The sequence below is a fragment of the Caretta caretta genome, chromosome 19 (genome assembly GCF_965140235.1).
Source record: "Caretta caretta isolate rCarCar2 chromosome 19, rCarCar1.hap1, whole genome shotgun sequence".
In the NCBI taxonomy this organism is placed as follows: Eukaryota; Metazoa; Chordata; order Testudines; family Cheloniidae; genus Caretta; species Caretta caretta.
This window is the reverse complement of record NC_134224.1, coordinates 7,394,249-7,410,190: the sequence shown is the minus strand read 5'-3', so window position 1 is coordinate 7,410,190 and position 15,942 is coordinate 7,394,249. Positions and strand designations below refer to the sequence as shown.

The window sequence follows — 15,942 nt, the reverse complement described above, 5'->3', positions numbered from 1 at the left end:
TGTTATATTTTACCATGAAGTTCTGTTACCCAGTTTAAATGTTCAAGGTCCCTGATATGTCCATTGTATATACCGATCCCATAGCACATGAAGAAACTGAGCAGGCTGTAAATGGACCGTCATTCCCGTTGTAAATTTTGAACACGCTGAACTGCACTAGATGCACACACCCACACCCTAACAGAAGGTCCTGACTTATGGAAGCTGTTCTAAATGCTGTAGTTTGGCTCCGCGTTCCAGCTGCTGAGGACACAAAACAAGAAACAAGACAATGAGCCAGTCAATCTTTCAGATTCCTTCTGACTCCAAATTTATACTCGTGCTCCTCTTGCTGGGTCCAATTAACAGCACATGGAGAAAGCAGATACACGGACCTGCCCCAGAATTCAGGATCCAAATTGCTGAACTTTAAGGAAGTTTGGATCCAAATTTGACTTACGATTGGACTGAGTTTATGATTTGGGCACTGAAGCTTTATGGTAGAACTATGAATATGGTACAGAGCTATGAAGATATTTTCAAAGGGAAGAATGTTGGTGATGAGTAATGATCCCCTGGAATCACAGATCGGGGAATCTGCACATTGTTCTTTCTGTGTGACCAGACAGCCTAGTTTATGCTCTACTAAGATATGTGGCAGGGGCTTTTAAAGGACACAGAAGTAACGAAGGGAAGGCAGGTAACTACAGGCTGATTTTTAGGGATGCTGAGCACTCCCAGCTCCCATGGACTTCAATTGGAGTTGTGGGCAACCAGCGTCTTTGCAGATCAGGTCCCAAATGTCAGCACAGGAGATTTTACACTAGGATCCCTCTCAAACTTAGGACACTAACCCATATGCTACGCCTCAGGAAAAACAAGACAGAGCCAAGAGGAGGCTTCTAAAGGAGATATTTAATTTCTGAACTGATCAGTTACAGACACTGGCATCACTTAATCTAAAAGGTGACAGGTCCTTTATTCAGAACATATATACTCTGCATGGCTGGCCTGCAGGAGAGAGACAGCCAGCAGAACAGCTGCACACAGGGCATAACTGGGCTAACTTTAACAGAAGAGTTTCATTCCCACAACATGTGCACAGAGGGTGATGCACGGTTAGCTCTGCTGTCAGAGGGACTCAGCGTTACCAGCAGCAGATCAAGGCCTGGCCTCCGGTTTGCCACTGTGGTGCTCAGGTGGCGTGTATTTCCCTTCCTTTATCAGCTGCTTCTTCTGCGCCACAATTGTCTTCAGACGCATTATCTGCCAAAGACAAATGAGTTAAGGACTAAAGATTGGTCCTGCTTTGAGCAGGGGGTTGGACTAGATGATCTCCTGAGGTCCCTTCCAACCCTGATATTCTATGATTTTGTAGCAGGAAAAGAGGCCACTAGAGAAGCAGCGGGAACAGTGAAGCTTACTTCAAAGCCTCGCGGGTCAGGACCCTGGCACAAATGCACTAGGACATTCTAGTTTTAAAGTAAAAACAGTATTACCACATCCCCTCCCAACAGGGTATAATTGCAATGAGAATCTATATAACAACGTGTGCATTGCTCCCCTGGATGGAATGAAAAACGTGAACAACTAAATATAGTCGTGTATCCCAACAGTGGCTGCAGCACCACACACATGCATGAACATTTCATGGGTTACAGATTTCCACTTTCCTTTCCACCGTCGTTTGTAACCACTCCCAGGAAAACTTTAAACTAGAATTTGTTTCCTTACCAATGTTATTTTCCCCCCCTCCCCCATCAGCCACACACACACTTGTTATTATGGATGAAGAGCTGCATATAGCTTTTTAGGAGCACTGAGGGGTTTTTTATTATAAAAAAAGAAAAACCAATAAAAACATTACAAACAAGTAAATAAAGTGGGCCACAGTATGGGGGATATTTGAGTAACCCAGTATATTTTGTGTTGCAATGAAAACTGCATCCAAACAGACTTCTCCATGAAGGGAGTCACTAATGTGCCTAAGTACAAGGCACCATGCACACACTTGCAACCACTAGAGAAAGTCTTGCCTTTACACCGTAACCCTTCAGGACAAGGATTATCTTTTCTATGTTTGTACAGCACCTAGCAAAAATGGGGCTCCAGTCCCAACTGGGGTCTTTCAGCAACCATATGATAAACATTTATTACTAAGAATCACAGGGTTTGAGTTAAGATACAACTTTCATAGAAACCACAGGGTAAATTCAGAGTTGAGAGTTCACCCCACAGCCTTTAACCTCTTTTGTTATTTGCTTACAATGCTCTGAATAAGCAATAACACTAAACTTCCTTCCACCTTACTACTTCTCTTGAAGTCCCTTTCTGCCCTGTGTCCTCAATAACTTGTCAGTGATGGCCCCGTTACACATAAGCTGCCCTTGTAAACGTATCTGTCACTGTTTTGCCATAAGACAAGACAGAATTAACCTTATCTAAGCAGCTTCAGCGTTGTAATGGCTCACGTTCGTAAACCATTTTGAAAATGTACAGTGCTATATAACCACTAAATATCCTTCTAGGGAAACTATTTTTTATAACATATGCTCAGTTACTTGTTACTAACTGATGTGTGTATCAGCTTCATGGGCAACGTTTTTGTTTATAACAACTCCACGGTACAAGCACATTGTGACTACAGTAGGATTAGAGACCTTGGAGTCAGGAAACAGGGAAACAGTATGACAAACTGGGAAATATAACTCAGAATGGCCTATCCGATATCCCTAATTACTAGAGTCCTTGGCATCCTTTTAAGAAGACAGGTCTACCCATCAAAGATCCCAAATCCATGTTTTCCTTATTGAATCATGGATTATTGCATTGGGGAGCAGGAAGCTGGGTGAATCTCAGCTCAAGTTCTTGGAAAGTAGACAGCATGCTGCCATGTTCCACAAGCTCTGTAGCTCAGTTAGCCAAGGCAGGAATGTCACCTGACATACTGGGTTTCCTGCTGAGCTGACCAATCTGTTGCCTCAGTGAAAGAGAACTGAAGAGAGCATTTTTTTGAGTGATCTGGTTTATAAATAAACACAAACACTGTCAAGGTTTGAAGAGTTCCATGTCTGAATTCAACTACAAGGTTATTTGCTCAGACTTTACAATGTACTCAACTCAACAATAACCAGTCACTGACTAGGAACAAAATCTCCAAGAAAAAAAAAAAGCTTTGAGAGTCAGACATAGGACTAATCCACTGATGATATTCTGCCCTGCTGTCTCTACAGAATACTAAATTTCTCACTGCATGCTAACCATGCATTTCTACGGCCGAATTCTGCTCTCAGGCTCCCGCTGAAGTCACTAGGAATCTCAGACTTTTATCTGGAGGTAGAAGTTGGGCCCTAGGGGTTAGTGACAGGTGTATGGTTATTGTTTTTTGTACTGGACTGAAAATTTTGCATAGCCCTTATTATTTATCCCAGTGTTCACACTGTGTGTAATATACATTCCCTCGAATCTTCTTACCGTTTTGTGCCTATTAATACATTCTTGGAAGTCTTCATATTCTGGTCTGCATTCCTTGCGTGCACGAATCTGCCCAATGTCACTGGCACACTCAATCCATTCCTTCTCAAAGGCATGGCACAGAGCTGCCCGTTTGTAGGGCTGCTCTGAGCTTTGATGCAGCATCCATTTGTCCGCATTGATTCCCAGCTGATCTTGCAGATTCCAAAATGGCATGGCTGAGCAGGAAGTGAGGATAGAGATAAAGTATAGTGGTTATAAGACTAGTCTAGAGATTTAGCTCAGTAAAACAGAAGCATATGAAAGCAGGTATTTCAATCAATGCTTTTCAGTGCACAATTTAATACTTTTCCCAAGTGATTCATTTAAGTTTTATTTTCACAAAAACAGAAGCAAGAGTTAAACATTCATCCAACATATATTATCTATTTTTTGCGGGAAGGCAGGTAGATATAATAATATAAGCTAACCTCTTTAGCATATGAACAGAGAGGAAAATGTTCTGGAATCATTTTTTAAAACTATAAAAATGTCCACTCAATGGCATTTCTATGGATGGCTCCTGTTGTACACAAGGTTCATTCATAATAAAATGCATTGATAAAATAGTATTTCACACCAGACTCAGTTAAAGTTATACACGGACCTGCTTTTATTTATATATATATATATATATACACACACATACATACATACATACACACATACATACACACACACACACACGTACTCAGATATTTTTTTATATACAAACCTTTTGATTGTATGATCTTGGAGGTTATTATTCACAAGCCCTTGTAAATCTCTTCATTCTCCCTGTCTCTGATCTCCCACCTAGTGTAGGCAGGCCAGAGGGCAATTGCACTCAAAAGCGTTGGATGTGAGTTAAACATACTTTATGACTGCATTTTTGCAATAGATCTCCATGAATTTTCAACACCTTTTTTATATGTGACATGTAGGATGTTGGTACCTTCCTCTGTTTGCATTTCTCTGCATGTTCTTAGGTTTGCCTGATCTTTAACAATTGTGACATGGTACAGTGTGGCTCTGGTCTGTAAGATAAGCCCTGTGTTCTTACTCACTTTTTTTCTCAGGCTAAGTTTCCACTGAAGTCACAGGGAATTTAACCCAATAATGATTGCTGTATTTGGCCTCAAGTGTGCATTCTATGTCTATTTACACTATTGGCTATTAAGGGAACAGACTATACTATATAAATTCTAAATTGTATAATTGTACTGTTAATAACTTTTACAACCATCTACCATATAGTTAAACACAGCCTTAGTTACAACAGCATGCACGACGGCAATAAGCTTGCTAGTGAAATGTTTCATGATTGAAATATTGTTAACAGTCTTGTGAAAGAATCAAGGCAGAGCTATTGGTGACCAATGTTTTAGCCCCAAAGTCAGTGAGGAATTGTTTACTGGATTTATTACCAGTGCCAACACAACACCCCCTATATTTTTCTGCAGCAACTGATGCCTCAAATAAAAGGAAAAGAAAGATGTTTCTAATGTGCTTGGGATACTTTATCACATCAAATGGTGTTCAATACAACTTGCTTGATTTTTATGAAGATAATGATGAATCTGCAAGTGGCATTCATCACGCTCTAAAGAACTGCCTGGAGAAACACCAGCTTAACGTTAATTGTATTACTGCATACTTTGCTGATAATACACCAAGTTGTGTTTGCCATAGTTCATAGGTGCATCAGTTATGTGCTGAAAATGACTGCACTCTGAAGGCAAACTGCCTTGCATACACAACCCATGATACCTGCAAACATGCTAGTGGTCCGCTGTCAGTTATTGTAGAAATGATAGTGTTGGAAGATTTACAACCACGTTGTTGTGCCCGCACCATGCAGAGAAGGTTTTTTCTGAGTTTACTGAAATTGAATGGAAAGAAGTACTCGAGACATGTGAGTAGAAGATGGCTATTCCTTAACCCAGCAGCTGACCGCCTTTTGAGAAACTGGCCTGTAATTAAAGCCTGCTTCAAGTCATTAGCTGATGCTTGCCCAGTAACTTTAAATAAAGTTTTCACTGAAGATGGCGTGTATACCTGCATTGTGGAAATTTACAGGTGTTCTCCCCCTGCCCCCAAGTGTGGCTTGTATCGACAATCTTGTGAGGAAGTTAGAAGAATCAAAGCTCTGCATTACTGATGTGTACACAGAGACGTACCATTTTAAGATTTTTTTTAAGATTCCACACCAAACTGATGGAAAAACACAACCAGAACAAAAGGTGAACATAAAGCAATACTTCACTAAGTTTTATGACCCTATGTTTTTGTATATTGATAACTAGTTTGATTTCTCTTCAGACAGTGTAATGATGAACCTAAAGCCCATTGAGCAATATGAGAAGCTTAGCTTAGCTTCTCAGACCTTAAGACTGTAATGGAAGCACTCAAAAAGAAGGAAATCATAAACACGTATCAGCCGTATGAGTTCTGCACCCAGCTGAGATGTGATTGAAATATCAAGACATCACATTTCCAAACCTGTCAACAAAAAGTGGGTATGTTTCAGAAGCATGGAAACAAAACCTGAAAAACCTTGTTCCCAGTTGTGTCTTTTGTACTTACTGTACCAGAGATGCCCTTATAGACATAATATTATTCCTTAATGGGAAATAAATGATTTGACAAACAGAACAGATGCAACGTAGATTTAATTAAAATGAAACTCAATATATGGATAAACTTCCAGTTATCCTTCAAAGATTTCTTCATCTCTGAAGAACAGGATCAGGAGTTGCTGAGTGCTGCAAAAAGCAGCAAGAAATACCACTAGCGAATACAGGTGAGTACTGCTAATTATTAAAAAGAAAAGGAGTACTTGTGGCACCTTAGAGACTAACCAATTTATTTGAGCATAAGCTTTCGTGAGCTACAGCTCACTTCATCAGAGCTGTAGCTCACGAAAGCTCATGCTCAAATAAATTGGTTAGTCTCTAAGGTGCCACAAGTACTCCTTTTCTTTTTGCGAATACAGACTAACACGGCTGTTCCTCTGAAACCTGCTAATTATTAGTAATAGTAACAACCAGAAAGCTACAACCAACTCTAGTTTCACAGGTTGCCTTGCCTGAAAAAGAACCAACATCTCTCCACAATGGGTGGGGGTGAAAGAGGAGACTAAGAAAATTGTTTGGGGCACCCCCTCCCACACACTCCCGGGGGGCGGGGCCAGGAGCTGGGGCAACCCCCCCGGGGGGCGGGGCCAGGAGCTGGGGCAACCCCCCCCGGGGGGCGGGGCCAGGAGCTGGGGCAACCCCCCCCGGGGGGCGGGGCCAGGAGCTGGGGCAACCCCCCCCGGGGGGCGGGGCCAGGAGCTGGGGCAACCCCCCCGGGGGGCGGGGCCAGGAGCTGGGGCAACCCCCCCCGGGGGGCGGGGCCAGGAGCTGGGGCAACCCCCCCCGGGGGGCGGGACGAAGCACAGGTGGGGGTTGGACAACTCCCCCCTCCACATACACCCCCGGCGGCAGAAACACAGGGCGGGGCGGGAGCGTGGGGCAAGCCTGCAGCCCCACAGACACCCACCCCGCGGCTGCGCGGGGGGTGGGGAGGGAGAGCCAGAGTCTGACCGCCCAGCTCATTGGGCCCGGCCCCCCACAACCCGGCGAGCAGGGGAGGGGCTCCCCAGAACCAGAGGCCGGGCCCGACACCCCGGAACAGACCCACCCCACATTGCAACCCAGGAGCTTCACCTGCGACCCGCCGCCGCGCCCTCCGCCGTCGTCCTTTCGGGGCTTTTACGACACTCGCTGCCGTCAACCGCGCCCTTCGCACGCCACCCTCGCTGTGCTTTACAGCTCGCAGTCACCTCACGGGGGAGGAATCATAGAGAAATAAAGAGAGAGCGTCTCTTGCGACCTGGCGGGGAACCAGTCGTCTCCCCAGTACACCTCCAGCGCCACCTGCAGGCTGGGTGGTGACAGTTCCCCTGTGTCCCCTGCAGACTGGAGGGCTGACCTCCCTAGGGCCTCCTGCAGACTAGAGGGATGACAGTTCCCTGGTGTCCCCTGCCAGCTGGAGGAGTCATGCATTATCCACACCCTCCAGCCCTCTGTGTCTTTGTGGGGTGTCATATTTCTTCTCCCACAACCCCCATATCTCACTGGTCAGCAGCAAGTTACAGTGCAACATGACTGTGGTCTGGGAGACGCATAACCAATCACCGAACCGTGGGGCTCCCACCAGTCATGCCGGCTCACTTGTGATTCAGAGTTATATGCATGACCCGTTCCAAATGGGCCTGAAACACCTCTGGCCCTAGTACTCTCAGGCACAGAGCAGGAGATAGTGTCCTGGGTTCTCATGCACCAAAGGGGACTGGTATCCAGCAGTCAGAGCAGCAGGGAGTGGGAATCAGAACTCCTGGTTTCTACTGCCTGATCTGGGAAATGCGTAGATCAACTGGAATAGGGGGTGGGAACGGATGGGTTCTCTTCCTGGTTCTGCTGCTCGCTTTCTCTGTGACCTTGGAGGAGTCTCACTAATCTCTATTTCTCATCAGTAAAATGGAGATAATTTTCTTTCTTCACAGGCATGTTGAGAAGGTTAATGAGGGTTCGAGAAGCACTTTGTGTTGCTCAGCTGGAAGGAGGTAGAGCAGCATTAGGTGTTATTGTACAGATATGTGTGTGTTGAAGGGATAGTCTTGGGGATTGGCTTTTTTATTTTTTTTCCGTTAGGGTTTCCCAAGGGCCAGTAGACAGACACTTGTTAGCAGTTGAAGAACCACCACCTATCAATCCATCAATTATCAGAGATGGGATGATGTAACGATTCCTTAGACCTTGGATCCTTCTTGAAATGATATAAGTGTATCCAGAAAATATCTAGCTCCCAACTCACTGCTTTCTGTTCCCAACCTCTGCATCCCTAGTGGCTTTATTCCAGACCTCTGGGCACAGAGTAGCCCATTGTCAGTCTGTGTTAGTTTTGTTGAACGTGACAGTTCTTACCAATGTTCAAAGCCCTGGTAATTGTCAGTTTAGGGTTGATCTCATTTCTGTTTGATACTCCTGGATCCCCTTTTGAGAGCAGTGATTAATTCCCAGGAAAGATCCAGCACGTCGATTAATCATTATTGCTTAAACATAAAAACAGCCAGTGGAATGTTGTAGTCACTGTTTAGCAAGGCATCAGCATTGATCTCCAATTTAAACCATGTAGGAGTTTCCTGTTTTGAGACCCAAACGGGGCTCTCCCATCCCTCAAGCCATGTGGGCTTGGGGAAGAAAGATTCCAGAACAAACCAACTCCAGAGCCCAGAGCAACTCTCAAGTCAGCCAAAGCAGACACAGAAGCAGCCGCAGTGGGTCCTGCAGCATGGAGGGAGTAATAGGGAAAGACAGAGCTCAGCCAGGGCTAACGCTCCATGCCAGGTGCACCCCAACGCAAAGCTATGCAGGGGTGACTCCCACCTTCTAGAGGTACTTAGGCCATTGTAGTACCCCTCCAACACACCAAGCCCTCTGTGGGGAAGAAAAATTGCAGGAAGGAGCTAATCCTACCCCCAGAGACCTGCAACTGTCAACATGGCAGGAGCAAACCTAGAAGCAGGATCAGCAGCAAGGATTCTGCTGATGTGACCAGGCTGCTTTCTACAGTTTTGACTCTGGAGAGTTCTCTCTCATGTGCTGATTAGCTGTTTGCTCCAGCCCCCTCCCTCAGTCCAACCCTCACTTCAGCTTCAGTCCACCTGCCCTGAGCATGCTGCCCAGCATACCCCCCTCCCTTGTGCTATTCCCCTTCTCTCTCTTCATCTAAACACCACTACCACCTGTCATTCTGCTAATGTGTTACAGCCCTTTTCCACAGCTTTGTCTGTCACATCAGCATTTCAGAGCAGTGACTGTCTATTACTCTATTTGTCCAGCACCTAGCAGCTTGGGGCCCTGCTTTCCATAACCCCTTAAGCACAGCCATCATCAAAATAATAATAAATACTAAACCTAGTTTTAATGCAGAAGCGAGTTTCCCTGCAACTATGGTGGATTCCAGATGGTAGGATTCTACCTGCTAGCAGGTCCCTTAAAAACGGACTTGTTCCTGTGGCTGATCCAGGAGACTTACGGTCTGCTGCAAAGGACCTCACCCACTCTTGATCTGTATCGTGTGGAAATGCTGACTCTACAGCGGAGAGATCTTATTTCATTAGTTTAATAAAAAGAGATAGTCAGTGGCCCAGTCTCCAGCCTTGAAGGGACCTGATCCTGCAGTGGCCACGGCAGTAGCACTGGAATGAACGGATCAGTGCGTATGTGTCACCACTGCCCACTGTTGGTGGGACTCTGAACTGCACCATTCTCAGTCGTGTGTCCAACACTATTAGCAGCTGATTGAGAGTCCCCCTTAGCTCAAGTGCTAGGAATTTGTGCTTTTAGAACAGGGGATTTGATTTCGATGCCTACTGTTGCACAGAAATTCCAAGTAGACAGGATATGTGGTTCCATGACAATTAGGCGTTTGCCACATATTTGTCCCAAAAATCAAACCTTGCATAGTACGTTGTTTTGTTACAGTGTTGGATATCTACAAGACAGCTCTCCCTATTCTTGTATTCAGCAGGACTACTCATGTACTTAAAAGAGTTCCAGAATAGGGACTTAGAAAGGCATTACTGCTGCCAGTTTCATGGCATTGGCAGTTCCTGTCCTGATTATAACAAGCAAAAATCAAGTGCAAGTCCCAACCGGGCCATGAAGTCTATGGTCTGGATTTTCAGAACAGTACAGCATCCAGCTGCTCCCGTCCAGTTAGGTGCCCAACTGGCAGCAAAAGCTCTTTTGAAAATCTGTCTCTGTGAGACACACAGACAGTCGGTGGACCACGATGGATCAACTGTTGATTTTAATCACTAACTGTTACCCCTTTAGTTACTTCCTCCCCCCCTGAAAGAAAAAAAGGTTGTTCTCATTGGTTTGATAGCTCACCTTGCCTGGCTCAAGCAAAGCTGGCTCAGTGCTGGTTTTTTTAAACATTTCTTCATTAAAGGTTTAAAACCAGAAGTGGGTATAGGCTACGACCATTAAATAGAACAATATACTGAGCAAAAACCAGTCGGAGAACACTTCAATCTCTTTGGTCACTCGATTACAGACCTAAAAGTGGCCATTCTTCAACAAAAAAACTTCAAAAACAGACTCCAACAAGAGACTGCTGAATTGGAATTAATTTGCAAACTAGATACAATTTAGGCTTGAATAAAGACTGGGAGTGGATGGGTCATTACACAAAGTAAAACTATTTCCCCATGTTTATTTCCCCCCGCCCCCGCTGTTTCTCAGATGTTCTTTCAACTGCTGGAAATGGCCCACCCTGATTATCACTACAAAAGGTCCCCCCACCCCCGTCTCCTGCTGGTAATAGCTCACCTTACCTGATCACTCTCATTACAGTGTGTATGGTAACGCCCATTGTTTCATGTTCTCTGTGTATATAAATCTCCCCACTGTATTTTCCACTGAATGCATCCGATGAAGTGAGCTGTAGCTCACGAAAGCTTATGCTCAAATAAATATGTTAGTCTCTAAGGTGCCACAAGTCCTCCTTTTCTTTTTGCGGATACAGACTAACATGGCTGCTACTCTGAAACCTACACTGGGCATGCATTCGATCTGGCCTATCCTATGATCTACCAGTAGATGGTGCCAGAGCAGTTTAAAAGGCCCTGCCTCTCTCCCTGGGAGCCTGGATTGGATGCACAGCACTACAATTTGCTCCCTCTGTAGCTTGTATGTGTCTTGATGACACTGTCATTGCCCTGGTCTACACTAGGACTTTAGGTCGAATTTAGCAGCGTTAAATCGATGTAAACCTGCACCCGTCCACATGATGAAGCCCTTCTTTTCGACTTAAAGGGCTCTTAAAATCGATTTCCTTACTCCACCCCTGACAAGTGGATTAGCGCTTAAATTAGCCTTGCTGGGTCGAATTTGGGGTACTGTGGACACAATTTGACGGTATTGGCCTCCGGGAGCTATCCCAGAGTGCTCCATTGTGACTGCTCTGGACACCACTCTCAACTCAGATGCACTGGCCAGGTAGACAGGAAAAGAACCGCGAACTTTTGAATCTCATTTCCTGTTTGGCCAGCGTGACAAGCTGCAGGTGACCATGCAGAGCTCATCAGCAGAGGTGACCATGATGGAGTCCCAGAATCGCAAAAGAGCTCCAGCATGGACTAAACGGGAGGTACGGGATCTGATCGCTGTATGGGGAGAGGAATCCGTGCTATCAGAACTCCGTTCCAGTTTTCGAAATGCCAAAACCTTAGTCAAAATCTCCCAGGGCATGAAGGACAGAGGCCATAACAGGGACCCGAAGCAATGCCACGTGAAACTTAAGGAGCTGAGGCAAGCCTACCAGAAAACCAGAGAGGTGAACGGGCGCTCCGGGTCAGAGCCCCAAACATGCCGCTTCTATGGTGAGCTGCATGCCATTTTAGGGGGTTCAGCCACCACTACCCCAGCCGTGTTGTTTGACTCCTTCAATGGAGATGGAGGCAACACAGAAGCAGGTTTTGGGGATGAAGAAGATGATGATAAGGTTGTAGATAGCTCACAGCAAGCAAGCAGAGAAACCAGTTTTCCCGACAGCCAGGAACTGTTCCTCACCCTGGACCTGGAGCCAGTACTCCCCAAACCCACCCAAGGCTGCCTCCTGGACCCGGCAGGTGGAGAAGGGACGTCCGGTGAGTGTACCTTTTAAAACACTATACATGGTTTAAAAGCAAGCATGTGAAAGGATTAATTTGCCCTGGCATTCGCGGCTCTCGTGGATGTACTCCCAAATCCTTTGCAAAAGCCTCTGGGGAGGTGTGACGATGTGACTCAGCAGGGAGGGGGGAGTGTTGACCTGGGAATGTGCCCTGGGGATGGGAGACCGGAGAGCCTGTCACCTGAGCCAGGAGGGGGAGGGGGAGGTAACACCTCTGCCCAGGAATGTGAACAGAGGCTGCAGCAGGGAACCTGCTGGGTGGGTTTAGTGGGCAGTTTGGGAGGCTGGGGAGAGGAACACAGGGAACCCCAGGGCTGGGGTCTAAGCTCCCTGCTCCCCCAGAAGGACGTGATTGAGGGGTCCTGGTTGTACCCACAAGCTCTGTTGTGGACTGTGTTCCTGTTGTCCAATAAACCTTCTGTTTTACTGGCTGGCTGAGAGTCTCAGTGGATCCCAGGAAGAGGGGTACAGGGCCTGGACTCCCCCACACTCCGCGACAACTGGTGGCAGCGGTGGGATCTACTGCACCCCGTGAACGGCGCTTCCTGCAGTAAGTGACTGGGGAACAGTAAAACGAAGGGGAATTGACGGGGACCAGGCGTGCTGAAGATTCAGAGAGAGACGGTTTCGGGGGGCGGCTAACCCCTGGGAATGTGTGACCAGAGAGAAAGACTTTTGCAGTAACAGGGTCCCCCGGGGGATTGCAGCGAGCGGTCCCAGGGGCGGAGGAGTCTGCAGCTCGACCCTGGCAAAGAGGTGGTGACCTCAAGAAGGACTGGCACACTAAGGGCTTTTCCTGGAAACCGTGGGAAGCTGCCCGGCCTGCGAGTGGCCAGCAGGGAGATGTACGCTAAACGCCTTAAGAGTGACCTGGTGGAGCTGTGCAGGCAGAGGGGGCTGCGCATCGGGAGGTCCACCAAGGAACAACTGATTGCCCAGTTGGAGGAGAGGGATCGCTTGGATGACCCGATCCCTGTCCCTGAGGGGAGCCGCCCGGCAGACGCAGCGTGGGCCCCGGGGCCTGACCGGGCTGGGAGGGGTCAGACTGCTGCCGAGGACATCCCGAGACCCTTCCTACCTATGCCTGGGGGAGGGGTTGGGGGAAGCCCAGCGAATACCGAGGGCACCCTGACCCCAGCACCCAGCAGGGGATCCTCCCGGCGGAGCTCCCCATCCCTGGAGCGGAGGCGGCTGGAATGGGAGAGGGAGATGAAAATGAGGGAGCTGGAGGATCATGAAAAACAACGTCAACATGAGGAGAAACAACGTCAACATGAGCAGGAGGAGAAGGAGAAACAACGTCAACATGAGCAGGAGGAGAAGGAGAAACAACGTCAACATGAGCAGGAGGAGAAGGAGAGGGAGCGTCAGGAGAAGGAGAGGGAGCGTCAGGAGAAGGAGAGGGAGCGTCAGGAGAAGGAGAGGGAACGTCAGGAGAAGGAGAAACAAAGACAGCATGAACTGGAGCTGGCCAGGCTGAAGAGCAGTGGGGCCCCGGCTGTGGTGAATGAGGGGGGACCCAAGACTGCAAGGAACTTTGATAAGTGCTTCCTGGCCCAGCGTAAGGAGGGGGAGGACATAGATAGCTTCCTGACGGCCTTTGAGAATGCCTGTGAGCTGCACAGGGTTGACCCTGCAGACAGGCTCCAGTTTCTCACCCCCTTACTGGACCCCAAAGCCGTGGAGGTGTACAGCCGGATGACAGGGCCGGAGGCAGGGGACTATGAACTGTTCAAACAGGCCCTGCTCCGTGAGTTTGGGCTGACCCCCGAGATGTACCGGAGAAGGTTCCGGAGTCAGCGTAAAACGCCTGAGGTCACCTACCTACAACTGGCCAACCGGATGCAGGGGTATGCCCGCAAGTGGACAGCTGGGGCCCGAGCTAAAGAGGACCTGCTTGACCTAATTGTACTGGAGCAACTGTATGAACAGTGCCCTTCCGACCTGAGGCTGTGGTTGGTGGACAAAAAGCTCGAGAACCCCCAGCACGCAGGGCAGCTGGCCGACGAGTTTGTGAACAGTCGGTCAGGGGGTAGCCGGGAGGAGTCCCAAAAGAACAGGCCCCCCCCGATGCAGAGAGAGAGTCACCAGGGGGCCTCCCAGCGGGGAAATAGGGAGAACCCCCTCCCAAGGGGAACGCCTGGCGTCGGGCCCCTCCGACCCGCTCGAGGGGACCAACGTGACCTGAGCTGCTATCACTGTGGCCAGAGAGGCCACGTACGGTCCCAGTGCCCTGGGCTCAGGGACAAACTGAGCAGACCCAACCTACCCAGGGTTAATTGGGTAGGGACCCAGCTGGACGAGGGGCAGACGACCCAGGAAAGGGGGCCTACCAGTTTACCACCTGCTCAGGAGGGAAGAGTACCCCAGGCCAGCTCCACCAGAGGGCTGGAGGCTCTGGACTCAGGGCGCTCAGTTTACAGGGTGGGCGCGGGGCTGTCCCTCCGGAGAGAGTGCCTTGTTCCCCTGGAGGTGGATGGGAGGAAGGTCAATGGATACTGGGATACGGGCGCGGAGGTGACGCTGGCCCGGCCCGAGGTGGTGGCCCCAGATCGGGTGGTGCCCAACACCTACCTGACCCTGACAGGGGTGGGCGGGACCCCATTTAAGGCAAGGGTACACCTGAAATGGGGGGCCAAGGAGGGCCCCAAGGATGTGGGGGTACACCACCATTTGCCCACTGAAGTTTTGATGGGGGGAGACCTAGAGGACTGGCCAAGCAAGCCCCAGACCGCCCTGGTTGTGACCCGTAGCCAGAGCCGGCGAGGGCCACTGCTCCCTGACCTCGGGGAGGGTACCGCACCGGAGGCGCAGGACCCTACCCTGGTGGGAAGGGAGGGCCGAGGGGCACGGCTCAGAGAGGCTGAGGCCTCAGACCTGGCCACTGAGGGGGAACCGGTCCCCATCCCTTCCCCAGCTGCTGAGTTCCAGGCCGAGTTGAGGAAAGATCCCTCCTTGCGGAAGCTCAGGGACCTGGCCGACCTCAGGGTGGTACGGACCATGAGGAGAGGCTGCCAGGAGAGGTTCCTGTGGGAGAAGGGGTTCCTATACCGAGAATGGGCTCCCACAAGGGAAGTAGAGTCCTGTGGGATCAGGAGGCAGCTGGTGGTCCCCCAGAAGTATCGCCGCAAGCTCCTGTACCTGGCCCATGACATCCCCCTCGCAGGGCACCAGGGAATCCGGCGCACCCGGCAGAGGTTGCTACAGAACTTTTACTGGCCCGGGGTCTTTACCACGGTCCGGCAGTATTGCCGATCCTGTGACCCCTGTCAGAGGGTGGGGAAGGCCCGGGACAAGGGGAAAGCGGCTTTGAGACCTTTGCCCATCATAGAGGAGCCTTTCCAGAAGGTGGCCATGGACATCGTGGGGCCTCTCAGCAAGACGACCCGGTCGGGGAAGAAATACATTCTGGTGGTGGTAGATTTTGCCACCCGCTACCCCGAGGCAGTGCCCTTAGCTTCCATTGAAGCAGACACCGTGGCCGATGCGCTCCTGACCATTTTCAGCCGAGTGGGGTTCCCCAAGGAAGTCTTGACAGACCAAGGCTCCAACTTCATGTCGGCCCTGCTCCGGTGCTTGTGGGAGAAATGTGGGGTCCGGCACGACTGGGCCTCAGCTTATCACCCCCAGTCCAACGGGCTGGTGGAGAGGTTTAACGGGACGCTAAAGATGATGCTGAAAACCTTTATGAACCAGCACCCGCAGGATTGGGACAAGTACTTACCTCACCTGCTGTTCGCG

The 15,942-nt window shown here is 49.0% G+C and overlaps 1 protein-coding gene across 1 annotated transcript; it reads right to left on the bottom strand.

Annotated features, from left to right (window-relative positions):
• Positions 1–874: 874 nt before the first annotated feature.
• Positions 875–7,332, bottom strand: NDUFS5 (NADH:ubiquinone oxidoreductase subunit S5). Its single transcript, XM_048825989.2, has 3 exons — positions 7,182–7,332; positions 3,454–3,671; positions 875–1,245 (listed from the first exon to the last, which is right to left on the bottom strand). Exons 2-3 carry the CDS (start codon positions 3,667–3,669, stop codon positions 1,141–1,143), a joined length of 321 nt encoding a protein of 106 aa, XP_048681946.1. The 5' UTR covers positions 3,670–3,671; positions 7,182–7,332; the 3' UTR covers positions 875–1,140.
• Positions 7,333–15,942: the final 8,610 nt, after the last annotated feature.

Coding starts and splice junctions, on each gene's coding strand:
- NDUFS5 (XM_048825989.2), bottom strand. CDS start 3,669: ATGCCATTTTGGAATCTGCAAGATCAGCTGGGAATCAATGCGGACAAA. Junction 1,246..3,453: donor GTATTAATAGGCACAAAACG/GTAAGAAGATTC, acceptor TGTCTTTGGCAG/ATAATGCGTCTGAAGACAAT.